We start from the raw sequence: 14552 nt of genomic DNA, 5'->3' as shown, positions 1-14552 counted from the left end.
AAAGTTGATTAAAATATATAAAAAAATTTAAATTCAATCTGAACTATCTAAAGTCGATTTGAATGGTCTAAATTGTGATAAGCATGGAATGTGCTTCTCATAGATAAGACAGGAGAGAGTAAATAAGCACTAAGCATAAATTACAACTTAAAAAATAGAAAGAATAGAAAACAATTAAATGACTGGTTCAATCAGTCAAGCAGTCCCACCTTACTCCACAATGGTCATGTTGATGAGAGTTGCTCTCTGCAATTAACATGGTTCCAACCGACTTTCCAGTGGCTTCCTCATAGGCGAAGCAAGTTTTGATTGGCACAGGTTCATATATTCCTGAGTATAGGCAGGGTTGTTGTGCACCATCGTTCTGCCACAGAACGAAAACGCAAGTGAGTGTTGAGTAATAAACAGGCCTGAACTTGAGTTCCATCGTTCCCCTTTTAGTACGAGAAGAAAAACGCAAGAAACGGCCTGAACTTCAGGTAGCACATGGCGACTTTGAGTTCCATCGTGGCATTTAATCACACATGTTGTCCATAAATTCAAGTTCGTGGGCGTTCATTGGGATCACTACAGCCTTGAACGAGTTATGAATCCCTCTTGCGTGGATCTTCCTACTTCTTGCACGAGTTTTCTTTGTCCTTTTCATTTCGAGTGTGGGTTCGTGTCTGTGCTCTGGTTCCTGTATTAGTTATGTTTTAAGTAATGCAGTTGACCTTTCATCAGAAAAAGAAAAAGGAGTACACCAAAAGAGATAGGACACATGCAAATTTTGACTTTTCAGAGGCATTACAGATACGCATTTCACTATTACACTGAAGGGCTGCTCATAATTGAAAAGACCATAGGCTGCTACATTCCTAGGAAAGTGACACGAAATATCCTCATGCTCTTTACTAGATGTTAGGATTTCTCTGTTTTTGACCGGCTTCCTCTGTTCTCAGCTATCAAAACGAACCTTACATCTCCTAGATCATCAAATCAAATCGAACTCCCACTAATCCCTGTATTGCAATCATGGCTTCCCTTGTCTGGGCTTTCACCCCTCCAACATCACTCATCAATGGCAAGGTTACTCCCTTATCTCTGCAAACCTGATCTCTTAACATTTTAGAATCATTACATTTCACTAACCCAAGTTTGTGGTTCTGATATTTTTGTCTCAGAAAGAATTGAGTCTCTCTTGTTTTCCTTCATCATCATCTACTGTGGAGAAGAAACGCAAGGAAACCATCTCGAAGAAGATTGTTTCTGTGGCGGCACCACAACAGTATGAGCGCAAGCCCTCCACCACCGGCTCAGTTGGCTCCAACTCTTTCACTCTGTTTGCTTCCCTATATCTCCATGGATCAGCTATAATTAAGTTTCAGTAGTAACAGAGGGTTTTGCTTCACTACAGGCCAAGAATCCAATGACCATGACAGAGAAGATACTGGCTAGAGCTTCGGAGAAATGTGATGTTAAGCCAGGGGACAACGTGTGGGTTAATGCTGATGTTTTAATGATCAACGATATTACTTGTCCTGGCATAGCTGCCACCTTCAAGAAAGAGTTTGGCCCGAATGCCAAGGTACTGTTCTGCCAACTTTGTTATTCGTTTTATGAAGAATCAAGATCTCCTCTTGACTTGAGATGGTCAGGTTTGGAGTTTTATTAAGTTCCCTGTTAAATTTAACTTAATTATGCAGAGAAAGTTTCAGAGCGTATAGTATATGGAAAATACTTAACGTCTTATACCAAAAAAAAATACTTAACTCAAGTTACTTATATCCATTATGTCAAGTTTTTTAGTCACAAATAGCCATATTCATGTATTTTATTTTTTTTCTATGCAGGTTTATAATTAAACGCTAATATTTAAAAAATAGAATACATGACCATATATAATTAGAAAACTTAACATAATAAATATAAAAAATTTGATTTAAGTATGGTCCATAGTGTACCCACCTTGTGCGTGTTAATTAACTGGGAAAGAACATATTTTTCGTTTCGTTTTCTTTTTGTTTTAGTGTAATATTATTTAGTCTGTGGTGTTGAAGCTTCTTTATAGCCAGAATTACCAAATAACCCTGAAAAATTTTATCTATTCATGTTAGTCCCTTTGTAGTTTGTAACATAGCATGATAGCCACGAGATCAAGTCAGGCCACATTGGCTGGGAAGTCAGGGAACACTATTATCTTGTAGTATGGTCATGTAGATTTTTTTGGAATTCTACTAGCATGTAAAATTTTACAAGATTTCACCATTTAATCATTTACCTAAAAAAATCATTTTGGGAACCGAACCCTCTAAAAATCTACCAATTCAAGCTTGATATTTGATCTCTCAACAACTCTATTATAGCAAGGATTACGTCTGTTCATGCATGTTCAATGAAAAGTAATTTTGTTTATTAACTTGTGTTGCTGTTTTGAGAATGAAGGTTTGGGACCGTGAAAAGATAGTAATTATCCCTGATCACTACATATTCACAAATGATGAAAGAGCTCATCGAAATGTGGACACTGCCAGAAACTTCAGCTTGGAGCAAAACATTAAGTACTTTTATGACATTACTGATCGCAGCAATTTTAGGGTATGATCTTCACCCCCATTTCTCTTTGCCTTTGGACTGCATGTTCGATTGAGTTTCTTTCTTTCTTCTTCATTATGTGAAGTATATTAAGAATCATTCATTGATTAAATAAAATATTGAATGAGATATCAACCGGCAGGTTACTTGGGACCATTAATTTTGATTAATCTCAACCAATCCTTTTTCTTCATGCTTAAAGCCATACATTAATAAAATAAAGTAACAAACTAATATTGAAACTGAAGCAGGAAAAGTTTGCTATCTGCTCCTAATTTATGAAATAAAATTTAAATGTAAGATCGTATGAGTGTGTAAATAAACAATAAGTCACGTTGCGTAGGACAATGGCCTGATGAAATAATTATTCATCGATATATTAATTTATTTTTCTTAGTGTGACTGCTCAAGTTGAAGTGGATGTCAGATCCCGAGAGAAAACTATGACGTTGGTATGAAGTGGCTATTCATTTATAAGAATCTTATATTTGGCTGGAACTTCCATTTCCTTTTTTCTCTTATCAATGTTTAAGATATGATATAATAAGCCAATCGTTATCTGGTTCTTAGAGATGTCATTGCTCATTCTTTTGTTACTTTCTGTCCTTCGCGAGGATATATATATATATATATATATATATATATATATAAAATCAGCAATCAGTATACACATGGTTGACATCAAAATAATTTTCATATTATTTAGCGATAAAATTGTATTGCTAAAAGACTGCATCGTATGAATATAGGAATACTAAATTTTGACATTGCAGGCCAACCCTGATTATAAAGGTGTTTGCCACATTGCTCTTGCCCAGGAAGGTCATTGCAGACCCGGAGAGGTAAAGTTTACTTGATCAAGCTATTGGTAATTTGAATCTAAACCACATTTAAGCTTTCCAAGCTGTTCTCATCTCTTCACCAATTATGGCAGGTCTTGTTTGGGACAGATTCTCACACCACATCTGCTGGAGCATTTGGCCAATTTGCTACTGGAATCGGTAACACTGATGCAGCCTTTATATTGGGAACAGGAAAGCTCTTAATCAAGGCATGTACTACATTTACTTATGTGCGTGTGTGCATGCATGTGTGTGTAAACAATTATTCTACTTATCCTATCAGCTCTTTAGTTGCTCTATTATCATAAGTATGGTAAAGATATTAAATTACTTACAGACAACTATTTATTGAGTCAGCCAGCCTATAGTTTTACTGCGCTGTCTTTGGTTGGCTTCACCTTGCAAATGTTAAAACAGGACTTAATTGACTGCTGCATCATTTAATAGGAAACCTTTTTCTCTTTTTCTTTTTTTGGTTATCTTCAATAAGAAACCTGATAGAAAATCCTTTTCCATGAGCAGAACCCAATGATCAGTACTTTGCTTTTTGCTTTGATATTTTGGTAATTGTTTTGATGAATATCCCACGAATTTTCTCCATGCACTTAAACTGCAGGTTCCTCCAACTTTGAGATTTGTGCTGAATGGTGAAATGCCCAGCTATTTACTTGCCAAGGATTTAATTTTGCATGTAAGTGATGAATTCCTCCAGAATTTGTTTTTCCCTTTGAATGGAATGCAACTAGTTAAAATGCCATGATATGAATATTAAAGCATCCTTTTCTGTGTTGCTGCCCTGATAAACATTACAACTGTGCAGATCATTGGTGAAATATCAATGTCTGGTGCAACATATAAAGCCATGGAGTTTGTAGGAACCACTATTGAAAGTTTAAGCGTATGTGAATAGTGAACTGCATCTTTTCTCTTTTAATGTTTATCGTAAATGCTAATGTTTAATGCATGAGTCAGAATTAAAATAGTAATGATGTGCTGTATTATAGGTTGAAGAAAGGATGACAATATGCAACATGGTTATAGAAGCAGGGGGCAAAAATGGCGTTGTTCCTGCTGATGAGACAACATACAAATACCTTGAGGTTAGAGATGATCAGTACACTTCTGATGAAACCTTTTCTGTCTTTCTCTCTCTCTTTTCACTGATTCTCTCATCTCTAGAAGCAAGCATGCAATATGTTTCTATGTATACGTGAATATATTTGATGCTTACTCCTACTGTACTACATGCATAGATACCTTGTGCCTATGCATTAAGAGATGTGCTAGTGTCGCACTTTTATCATCTTTAAATGCTACTCCTCCGGTCCTTAATATAGGACCCAATTATTGAATTGGTTTTGGTCCTAAATATAAGACCCATTTTTCATATTTATCAATTTTCTCTAAATTACCCTATGGATACTTCTACAACCATAATTAAGTAGAAGAGGAAGAGGGGTATTAAGAAAAATGATTATGGTATTTTAGGAAAAATATGTCACATTTCTTATAAGTAACTAACTTACCTAACTTCCTTAATCTAATCAAATTAGTTAAATGGGTCTTATATTAAAGACCGGAGGAGTATTTGTTTACAACTTTTTCTTATCTGCCAATATTTTACATCGCTTTTTTGGCTTTTCGTAGGATAAGACATCTGCTGGCTATGAACCAGTTTATAGTGATGAGGAAGCAAGGCAAGTTCCTTTTTATTTACCCGTACCAGTCTACCTTTCATTTATTATTAAGCTAGTTTGGAATCGCCATTCCTAATTTCTCTTTTTCAGCTAGTTGTCCTGGTTTATTAAGCGCATGCATGCCAGGCTTACGATTAAAGATGTACTTGGGATGATATTCGGAGTACTTTGTTCAGAATCTGTGACTCTTGAGACCTTTTGCCAGTGGAATGATCAAACTATAACCCTCTATTTGAATTTCTTTCTCTATATATATGTATATGGAGAGAGATATAACACACAAATATGTAAATAATCTGCTATAAAGAAAATCCCAAGTCTTGCTATTATGACTTTATCGTGCCTCGATTGCTTGTTCACGTCCTATAGACATTCGAAAATGTGAATGGATTTTCGTTTTCTTCCATACATGACAATCAGTGATGAGCGATTGGGTGACTTGTGGTGATTGTCCTATTCACATCCCACCTGTAAAGAAAGTTACATATTTGTAAAATCTTTATTTTGACACTTCTTTACCCTTTTGTTTTCTCTTTTGATAATTTAAGATTCTTTTGTTTTTCTTATTTGGTACTTCCTTGCGGACTTCAGATTTGTGGGCGAGTACAAATTTGATGTATCGAAGTTGGAACCATTGGTGGCGAAGGTAGTGCACTTTATATGATAAATTAGGAAGCTTGTGAGCTATTCTTGAAGTAATGTAATATGCGACATTGCAGCCTCACTGTCCGGATAACCGTGCCCTGGCAAGAGATTGCAGAGATGTGAAAATTGACAGGGTATATATTGGATCATGTACAGGCGGAAAGACAGAAGATTTTATGGCTGCAGCAAGAGTTTTCTTAGCCGCAGTAAGTCAATAGAGTTATTTATATCCTTCTCAATTTCATTAGTTGTGCCCGCGTATCAGTATGAAAATAGATTATTTGGATGCATTTTGTACATTCTAAGCTGTATTGATTTGGTCTTGTCTTCCGGGGTGTACATTCTCACAGGCAACCTAATTCTCTGATTATCATTTTATTTCTTCCATTTACTACTTTTCAGTTATTCTTTCTTATCTTTAACTTCATGAAACCATCCGCATTGTAGGGTAAAGGCGTCAAAGTTCCTACATTTCTTGTCCCTGCCACGCAGAAGGTATTTATCTATGTACTTGAACGTAAGCCGTGTCTCCTGGTTCAGGAATGTTTCATGACAAATTCAAGGGTTGTTTGAACACACCACGCTGGTAATACGATGTTTACAGGTTTGGATGGACTTGTACACTCTCGAGGTACCTGGCTCAGGTGGCAAGACTTGTTCTCAGATTTTTGAAGAAGTTGGTTGTGATGCACCTGCGAGTCCTAGCTGTGCTGCCTGTATGGGTGGCCCCAGAGACACCTATGGACGCTTGAATGAGCCGCAGGTAAATTTAGTCTTTCTCAATAATTAAACTCACAATGCAGTAGATTCATCAGTTTGCTACTTTTTAGAGGTTAGAGTAAAGATCCCAATTTCAGCCTCACTCACTGTATTAATCATAAGTGACCAGTGGTCAATGGTGAAAGGTTCATTTCCTGAAACCCATATCCAAGTGTAACTTTTATGGAATAAACAATTGATCCTAATGTGACTTTTATGAAGAGACAATATCGGACTGCTTTATAGATTCAAACCTGAACTATGAATGCAGGCTTGTGTGTCAACAACAAATAGGAACTTTCCAGGTAGAATGGGGCACAAGGAGGGACAGATATACCTTGCTTCACCATACACTGCTGCAGCATCTGCATTAACCGGTTTCGTAACTGATCCGAGGGAGTTTTTGCAGTAAGTTAGAGAGCGTGAAGTTGGTCGTGGCTTATTATGCAGTTAGGATCAGGTTTTGAATAGTCGTAATAATGAATATCCCGGAAACTTGGCAAGAAGTAGGGAGTAATAGCGTACTAGTTTACGTACTTTTAGATCTATCATTTGCATTCGTCTAATTCTTTCTTCGAAATGAATGGTGTGAAAGCTCCTATCATGATAATTATTCATTCAGCTCCACTTGTATATGATCAAACAATACAAGTATGCCCAACATGTTGAAGTTAACAACGGCGCAACTTTTCAACTCATCAACAACTATATTCGTACATGAATCATGGAGGTAAAGTAGAACGAGCTTCCAAGAAGTTCATTAATTGTTCATCCGCCAATAAAATGGTAACAAGCATATTCAATTTCGCTCATTGATGGTTTTTTTTCCCTCTGTGCCACCTTCCACTTTCTCCCATTTGTACATTTGCATAATCCCAATACCAATTAAAATAACCAGGCATGACAGCATTACATAATTCTTATCTCTTAAATAGTTTATTCAACAGGCATTCACTGCCAAAATTTCTCAAGAGCATGATCACTCAGCACATTTCACACAATAAATTTGACGGAGCCAGAAGATTTCGCAGCATCTCCTACAACAATCATAGAAATTAGGATTAGTAACATGCATAAAATTTGAACATTTACAAATCTTGAATCATTTGAGCTGTGTAAAACCAACATCAAGCTTTTGCAACAGTTTAACATCAATTTTTCATATTTTAGATATGGAAACCCACATTTAAAAGCAATTTCCACCGATCAAAAGCATAAATTTAACGAAACTAAAGCGATAGAGAGACATACTGGGATAGGATATAATATTATGAAAAAAATGCAAACTAAAGCTTCCATTTACTAGTTCAACAAATTTATCGCGCAAAGTCTATGATGGAGGGAGACAGAATAAAAGTACCGGCAGCAGATTGAGCAGTTGGGGCTTCGCCATAGATGGCTCGAAGCCTTGTGAGGGGGACCAATGCAGAATCAGTTGAGGCTTCACTGAAAAGCTGTTGTTTCCAATCCCACATGGTCTTTCTCATGGCCTTGTTGGATTTGATAAGATTTTCCTTCTCGGCCTCTAGAGCCTCAATGACCTTTTGCTGGTGCACTGATCTCATTCCCAGTGTTGCAAATGAAGCAAGTAGGCAAACATCAATCACTATGTTGTTGTTCATAGCTCTCGCTGCCACGTCAACTAATCTGTTAACAAACTCCATGTCTTCTCTGAAACCAATTTCACAACCGTTAAAATTAGGGCTGCCCTATATAATTTGCCGGTTGACATTTTAAATGCTGGGGACACATATTTAGATTGAAAAATGCAGGATTTATTGGTAACCAGTCCCAATATTAAAGAGGTCAGCTAGCCAAGAAAAAGTGACAGATACAGAGATCCTGCAGATGGTGAATTTAATTTCTATTGATGCCAAAAATTATTATCATACTCCTTCCATGGACGTGTTTTATCCTAATATTATTTCAAAACTCTTTCCGCATATCATTTATTGTGCAAATTTATTTGAACAATCAAGTGAATTCTATTGAGATATCCTCAGTCCTAATGAAAGTGCAAAAGATCAAATTGTTTCAAACCAATATCATGAAAACATTCAAACACTGTACATCTCGATATTTGGAGGTGGGCTAACGAACCGCCCCGACACGAGAAATCTACGATTATAATCGTAGTACCCAAACCATTTTCGATTATGATTCCATCGGAATGCCTTATCATCAGTTGACTCCACACAGAAGACTATTTTACTCTCAGATAGACAAAATGAAAAGCATATAATCAAGCACCCTAGCTGGTGTAGAGAGTAAGAGATTTATACAGAAAGCAGTTCAGATGTTAAAAACAAAAAACAATCCAAAAAGAGATACTTCCCGAGAGGTGGATACCAACACCCGAAAGGAATATACTATATTTGCCCAAAGTTTAAAGTATACGGCCAAAACAATCAAACGAAATTTCAATCGAATATTTGATTCATCGAAAGCCTGACGCACCTATAATCAAAAAGAACACGAGGTGACAGATTGCCTCAACGGTGGCGACTGGGGGTGAGAGCCTTCAAGTTGGCGAGGGATGGGAGCAAGGCGAACAGCCCAGGGGCGTTTCAGACACAGTTTCTGATCTACAAAACGTCGACGTTAGATCACATTAGCTTTCTTTGTGGGCTTGTGGCGGAAAAGTTAAAAGCAAGGGGGAAAAAAAATAAAAAACCGATTGGATACTAAATCGGTTAAGGTAGTGATTTAAAAATCAGTTGGTCAGACAGTGATCAATTTGGGATCCAATCAGTCATGTTAAAATAATATAATTTGATTAAAAATAACAAAATATAATAACATTAACCATCACTAATAATAAAATACAAGAAAATATGACAATAATTTGATTGTAATAATAACAAAATATAACAACATTGAGAATTTTGATCTTTATGGTTCATCATTAATTAAATTAATAATCGTTGATACCAAAATTATCATTAAAATTCATTTAAATCTATAGGGATTGATACATTAAGAGCTGTATGAGAAAAAATAGGACTAATAACAATTTAATCATTCAAACCGGTTTATTATCGGTTCACATTGGTTTGACCGATTTTCTATCGGTTCAACTCCCTCCCAATTTAGTATCCAAATTGAACTGGTTCACTGTTTTACTGGTTGAACCGGTTTTTTGTTCACCGGTAAAAAATAAAAACAAAAACACTTAACTTAGTACCTAAATTTTTTTGGCATGAAAAAACAGATAACCTAATTAGACAATATAATACTCATTTATTTTTTCAGTTTTCATTTATTCTTACATATGCAGTTTTTTAAAAGGATATTATTGCAGAGTTTAATAATATACGATCTATTTTCATTTTTTTTTCTTGGCCATACAGAAGATCTATTTCCAAACATGTTTTTACGAGTGTAAATTAATTTTGATATATAAAAATTATGTAATTTACTCACTCAATTGTTTTAAATTGTTGTCAATATCAAAGAAAAATAAATTTAATTATGATATTAAATTGTATTTCAATATGTGTGACTTACTCGAATGATAAGTACATATATTTTACATCTGATTTTTCAAAAAAAAATCAAAATTTAAAATCTAGTGGAAAAAAATCCAAACTTGTGAAAAGCAATCTTGCAATGAGGGTACTTAAGAAAGTCATATTTCTTTTTTGGCAGACAAGAGAAATGTTACTCCTGTGTTCTGAAACAAAAGAATAAAAATGTAAATAATAATTTCTACATGGCTCTGGAGGGTTTTTTTTTTCCCGAAAAAATAAAACTTGTTTGAGAACCAATTAATTAGTGGTGGAGAGGACACAAGCATTGCCATATAAAACCTAAAATTTAAAAATCCTGGTCTCTAATGGTTGGGACCCACAAATCTAGGATTTACAACTGAGTCATTATGGCCTTTCTGAAATTTAACACCCAAGTGTGATTACAGAGAGACAAAATACTAGGCACGCATGCACATCCAAATCAATTTAATATTGATTTGGTCCCACTCCTAAAAGCTACACTGTCAAGTTGAAGACTTGGAACCACTTCTGTCTCTCAAAAAATTTCCCAACACATCATTATAAAAGTAGGTCAATTCCTCATTTGAGTGCCTTCTTCATGATATGATTTCTGTCTCCCTTCATCATGATCTCCCCTTTCCATGACAACCAAATCCCAAATAAGATTCTTCATACTTCATTCTTATTGTCCTTAAGCCTGTTACAGAAACATTTTTTTTTCACATGTCGGACATATGAAAGAGAATTTTGGTTTTGTAACCTTGTGGGGTTTAAAACCAAGCATCATTAACACTAATGATGTCGTTGCTTGACCTTTAATGGGGATTGTGAATAATTTCTGATGCCGAAATGATTTCTGCTATAATGTTTTGTATTTCCTTCGGCAAATATATATACATGATTGATTGATCTCAACTAAACTATGATCAAAATGTTCAGTAGGAAGAATGCAACAACTTTAAACATCATGATTGAAGATTAGACCATAATATCAGCCATCAAAGTGTCATTGCCAGGAAATATTCCACGACTTCAACTGAATAGTGCGATTCTATCCGCTGTCACATTACAAATCAGATAAGAGATAACTTTATACCCATAACTTTAGAAAGATGTACAGATAAGAAGAAAAGAAGTTTAACGGCAATTTTCTTAAACTTCATAATATAATTCTAAGTTGAAAAGACAGTCCATGGATAATGCTTAAATTCATTTGAGTTTTATCCTGCGTATAATTCGGCACTCTTTTTCTTAAATGCATACTAATCAATCAGATTTTAATCCGATCAAGAGATTAAGTTGTGGTGGAGGTTGATCCATTCATAAACATAGATTGTGGAGATTATCTCAAGCCACACAAGGATGGAGTACAATATATATTTGAAACGACCAAACCAACTCAGCAACTGCAAATTAAAACGACAATGGAGATAACACGTACTTCTTTTTCCCCCTTTTCTGACACCATATGTAAAAGCTCAATCTAGTACATTGCAGCAAACTTGACACTCTAGATATTAAGTACTCCAGTATTTACAGTGTGAAGAAATAAAAACAGCCTTCAGTCAAGTATGCAGGCTTGTATGATGTAAGGATCTGTGGGATAGAACCGAGGTTCTCTATTAAGGAAAAACAAAATCAAGACACAACAAGAACCATAGAATGGTCAAAACCTTGCAGAAAACAAATAAACAAACTGAAAACCATTGGAAGACCAATCTTCTCTACTTTCATGTAGTAGCAACTGTTGTCAAACTGAGGATTTTTCTATAACTTGCGGGGTCTTGGAACGAACAATTGAAAAGATTCTAAATGGGTTTGATCCTTAGCCTCTCATTTTTCTCTTGATATCTAGGAGCTGCAGTTAAACAACGAGGTAATGTTAGAATGGTTGAGAAAGTCCCTGTCTGATTGAAACCAGATTCAGAATATTTTATAGTCTGTGATGTGGATTTAGTTTACCAAGTCCATTGGCCTCAGACGTTCTCATGATTCGGAGCCTTCTCACTGAGCTGAGGAACATCCTACGAACAACCAAGAAGTATAATTAATGTCATGAGGTGAATGTTCTCTTAAGCAGGACAATATGTTGAACATCTAATAATTAATTTGGTCTTGAGCGTGACACTTTCAGATATGCCAATTCTTGTAATTGAGAAATGAGTTTCTTCCTAAGATCAACTTTCTTAGTCACAAGTTTCTAATGTCTGTCACTTTATTACATAATATAAAACTTCTCTGCACAGAGAAGAAATTGGCTGGCTATGGCTCCGTTTCCTCGTGGTTTTCACTTCCTTATTCTCTCATAGTATAATTATGTCATAATGAATTGAAGTTGCATACCTCCAGGGAACATCTCCCACAAGCATCCAATCACCCTCTTTATCTTCATATGTCAGCACAAATTCAGACGTTTCGTCCAAAAGCTTAGAGGCTTTCAGTCCAGGGTCTTTCTCGCTACCTGCAGCACGCAGAAAAAGCACATGGTCATAAAGGAATCAATAATCTCATACACTTAACTGCTTGTTCATACACCATGGAGTTTAAATGGACATGACAAGTGCAATAAGGAACAAAATATGAGTCCCTTTATGTGCATAACAGACTAAAATTTAGATTATTATCTATTATGATGAAATTCACTGAGCCAAACATAGAATTAAATTGTTATCCAAGCTGCAGTAAGTCTGGAAAGTACTAAAGAGAACTAACCAGCTGATTTAGCAGGCCTGAAAAACATTTCTTCCAGTGTCTGAGCTAAAGTCTCATAGCTTGAATGAGAATTCAAGTCTACCTTTCTGCCAATGCGAATTCCATCCATATTCACCTTCACAAATCCAAGATGGTTTTTTTCAGTATTGGTGACGGTGCCATTTTTAGCAACTGAAACATCATCTGGATTACTCTTATCGCTGCTGGATTTATCTTCTTCAGCCCTTTGAGCTTTTGCTTGGTTAATCAAGCTGTTCATCCTATATGCCCTGATGGGTGGCCACCCAACAACTTGACTGCTTCCATAATAGTCAGAGCACAAGTGAGAGCAGATCATAGTTTGATCTCTAAACCAGCTATCTATAGTAGATGTATACATTTAAGCATAAGTAGGAGAGTTGAACATACAAGAGGAAAAAAATGAATATATGTGTGTGATTAAAGAGGCAAAATACGCACAAAATACGAGGATTTACAAACAACTAGGAAAAAATAAAGTATTTTTATCCATCTTGTTCTTATTTGTTCAAGAAAAAATCGGACTGAAATAAGTGAAATTTATGTCTTCACTTGAAGAACCTAGTATTTTTTGCCAGTTTCTTTACATATCGTCAAGCTTCAAAACAGTGGCAAATCTTCATTACTATGTCTTACGGTTAACGACCAAAAATGAAAAATAAAACAAATAATCAAAGTATATATTCGGAGTTGAGGCAATAAATACAAGTATACTAATCAGCTGCAATAAAGATAAAACAAGCTCTGTTTCGACAACAACACAAGAAGACCATAACTGACTCCAAAACGGTCAAACAACAGTTAACTTGATTGAGAAACAAGTTTAAGCATTTGATTTCAGAAACAAAAACAGCATCTTATGGGAATAATGGCAATAACAGAGAGATAAAACAGGACCCGGGAAAAAAATGAAAAATATTATTCAACTGATCTGACACGACCAAAACATACTTTGCTCCATTATACAAACAATAAATTTTAAGCTAAACACAAAGGTCTCCATGAATCATCTCACCTGCCAGCAGTAGGAGATCCAGCGTCATGAGAGACAGAGTCAGCAGCTCTCTTAGTGCCAGAAACAGAACCACCCACAGTACTGACTCTGTCTGAGAAACGAGAAGCAGCAACAGCAGGTCCATGAGAGACCCCAGAAGGGAAGTCTTTAGCAGTCAAAATACGACCACACTCACCCCATGCAGAAGAAGGCTTGGCCTTCCCAGCAGCAGCAGCACCACCTCGACCACCAAGGCTCAGACCCAAACCCAGTTCAAGTTCAGCCTCGCCTTTGTACGAGGATGAACATTCTTGGCCTAGAAACTTAGCATTTGACACAGCAGGCTCATTTGGGGTAGCCCGGAAGAGCCACCATTGCCACCGCCACCACCACCTAGTAAAACCAGAGTCATGGAAGAAGGATTGAAGATCGAAAGCTAGAGAGATAGAGGAAATGAAAGATGGGTTTGTGAGGGAAGGAGGGGATGAGAAAGAGGGTGGTAAAAAGGGCAGAACTTTGCGAGTCGCTTGGGAACGGGAGGAACAAGGTGTGGAAGACAAAATGGTATTGAAGGACGAGAAAGAAAAGAAGCACGAAAGTAGGGGAAAAGGATGCTGTTGGAGGGGGTGGAGTTAGTGATGATATGGGACCCATATGTCTTCTTAGTGCGCATACCACTTCTCATTTTCTCCTTTTGCCTTCGCATAATTTATATCTTTCGAGAATAGCATATTTTTTAATTAAGTCAAGGGTAGTCTAGCCTAGTCTAATCTAATTTTCTAATAATTTCACAAGTTGTACATATTATTCTATATTAAGT

General features: G+C 36.1%; 3 protein-coding genes across 3 annotated transcripts; 1 reads left to right on the top strand and 2 right to left on the bottom strand.

Annotated features, from left to right (window-relative positions):
• Positions 1–893: 893 nt before the first annotated feature.
• Positions 894–7142, top strand: LOC114730496 (3-isopropylmalate dehydratase large subunit, chloroplastic-like). The gene is made up of 15 exons (XM_028917578.1): positions 894–1068; positions 1164–1298; positions 1397–1567; positions 2425–2577; positions 3348–3416; positions 3509–3625; positions 4033–4107; positions 4237–4314; positions 4421–4516; positions 5064–5113; positions 5705–5759; positions 5833–5964; positions 6206–6253; positions 6363–6521; positions 6789–7142. Exons 1-15 carry the CDS (start codon positions 1015–1017, stop codon positions 6927–6929), a joined length of 1533 nt encoding a protein of 510 aa, XP_028773411.1. The 5' UTR covers positions 894–1014; the 3' UTR covers positions 6930–7142.
• Positions 7143–7231: 89 nt separating this feature from the next.
• Positions 7232–9089, bottom strand: LOC114730497 (uncharacterized). Its single transcript, XM_028917579.1, has 3 exons — positions 8975–9089; positions 7878–8188; positions 7232–7554 (listed from the first exon to the last, which is right to left on the bottom strand). The coding sequence occupies exons 2-3, from the start codon at positions 8179–8181 to the stop codon at positions 7511–7513; spliced, it is 348 nt and encodes a 115-aa protein (XP_028773412.1). The 5' UTR covers positions 8182–8188; positions 8975–9089; the 3' UTR covers positions 7232–7510.
• A 2210-nt stretch (positions 9090–11299) lies between these two features.
• LOC114730499 (auxin-responsive protein IAA13-like) lies at positions 11300–14273 on the bottom strand. Its single transcript, XM_028917581.1, is given in 6 exon segments — positions 11300–11866; positions 11971–12032; positions 12352–12469; positions 12721–13016; positions 13754–14090; positions 14093–14273. Coding segments are annotated over 6 exon segments (915 nt in total). The 5' UTR covers positions 14145–14273; the 3' UTR covers positions 11300–11816.
• Between the last annotated feature and the right edge of the window lie 279 nt (positions 14274–14552).

Source organism: Neltuma alba, unplaced genomic scaffold (assembly GCF_004799145.2).
Source record: "Neltuma alba isolate B1F8T4 unplaced genomic scaffold, ASM479914v2 tig00012741_pilon, whole genome shotgun sequence".
NCBI classification, from domain to species: Eukaryota; Viridiplantae; Streptophyta; class Magnoliopsida; order Fabales; family Fabaceae; genus Neltuma; species Neltuma alba.
This window is presented reverse-complemented; position numbering and strand designations above follow the sequence as displayed.

Bases quoted from the DNA above. Each gene is read 5' to 3' on its own strand.
- LOC114730496 (XM_028917578.1), top strand. From the start codon at position 1,015: ATGGCTTCCCTTGTCTGGGCTTTCACCCCTCCAACATCACTCATCAAT. The intron at 1,069-1,163 runs GTTACTCCCTTA...TTTTTGTCTCAG, and splicing joins CATCACTCATCAATGGCAAG to AAAGAATTGAGTCTCTCTTG. The intron at 5,760-5,832 runs GTAGTGCACTTT...GCGACATTGCAG, and splicing joins TGGAACCATTGGTGGCGAAG to CCTCACTGTCCGGATAACCG.
- LOC114730497 (XM_028917579.1), bottom strand. From the start codon at position 8,181: ATGGAGTTTGTTAACAGATTAGTTGACGTGGCAGCGAGAGCTATGAAC. The intron at 7,555-7,877 runs GTACTTTTATTC...TGATTGTTGTAG, and splicing joins AACTGCTCAATCTGCTGCCG to GAGATGCTGCGAAATCTTCT.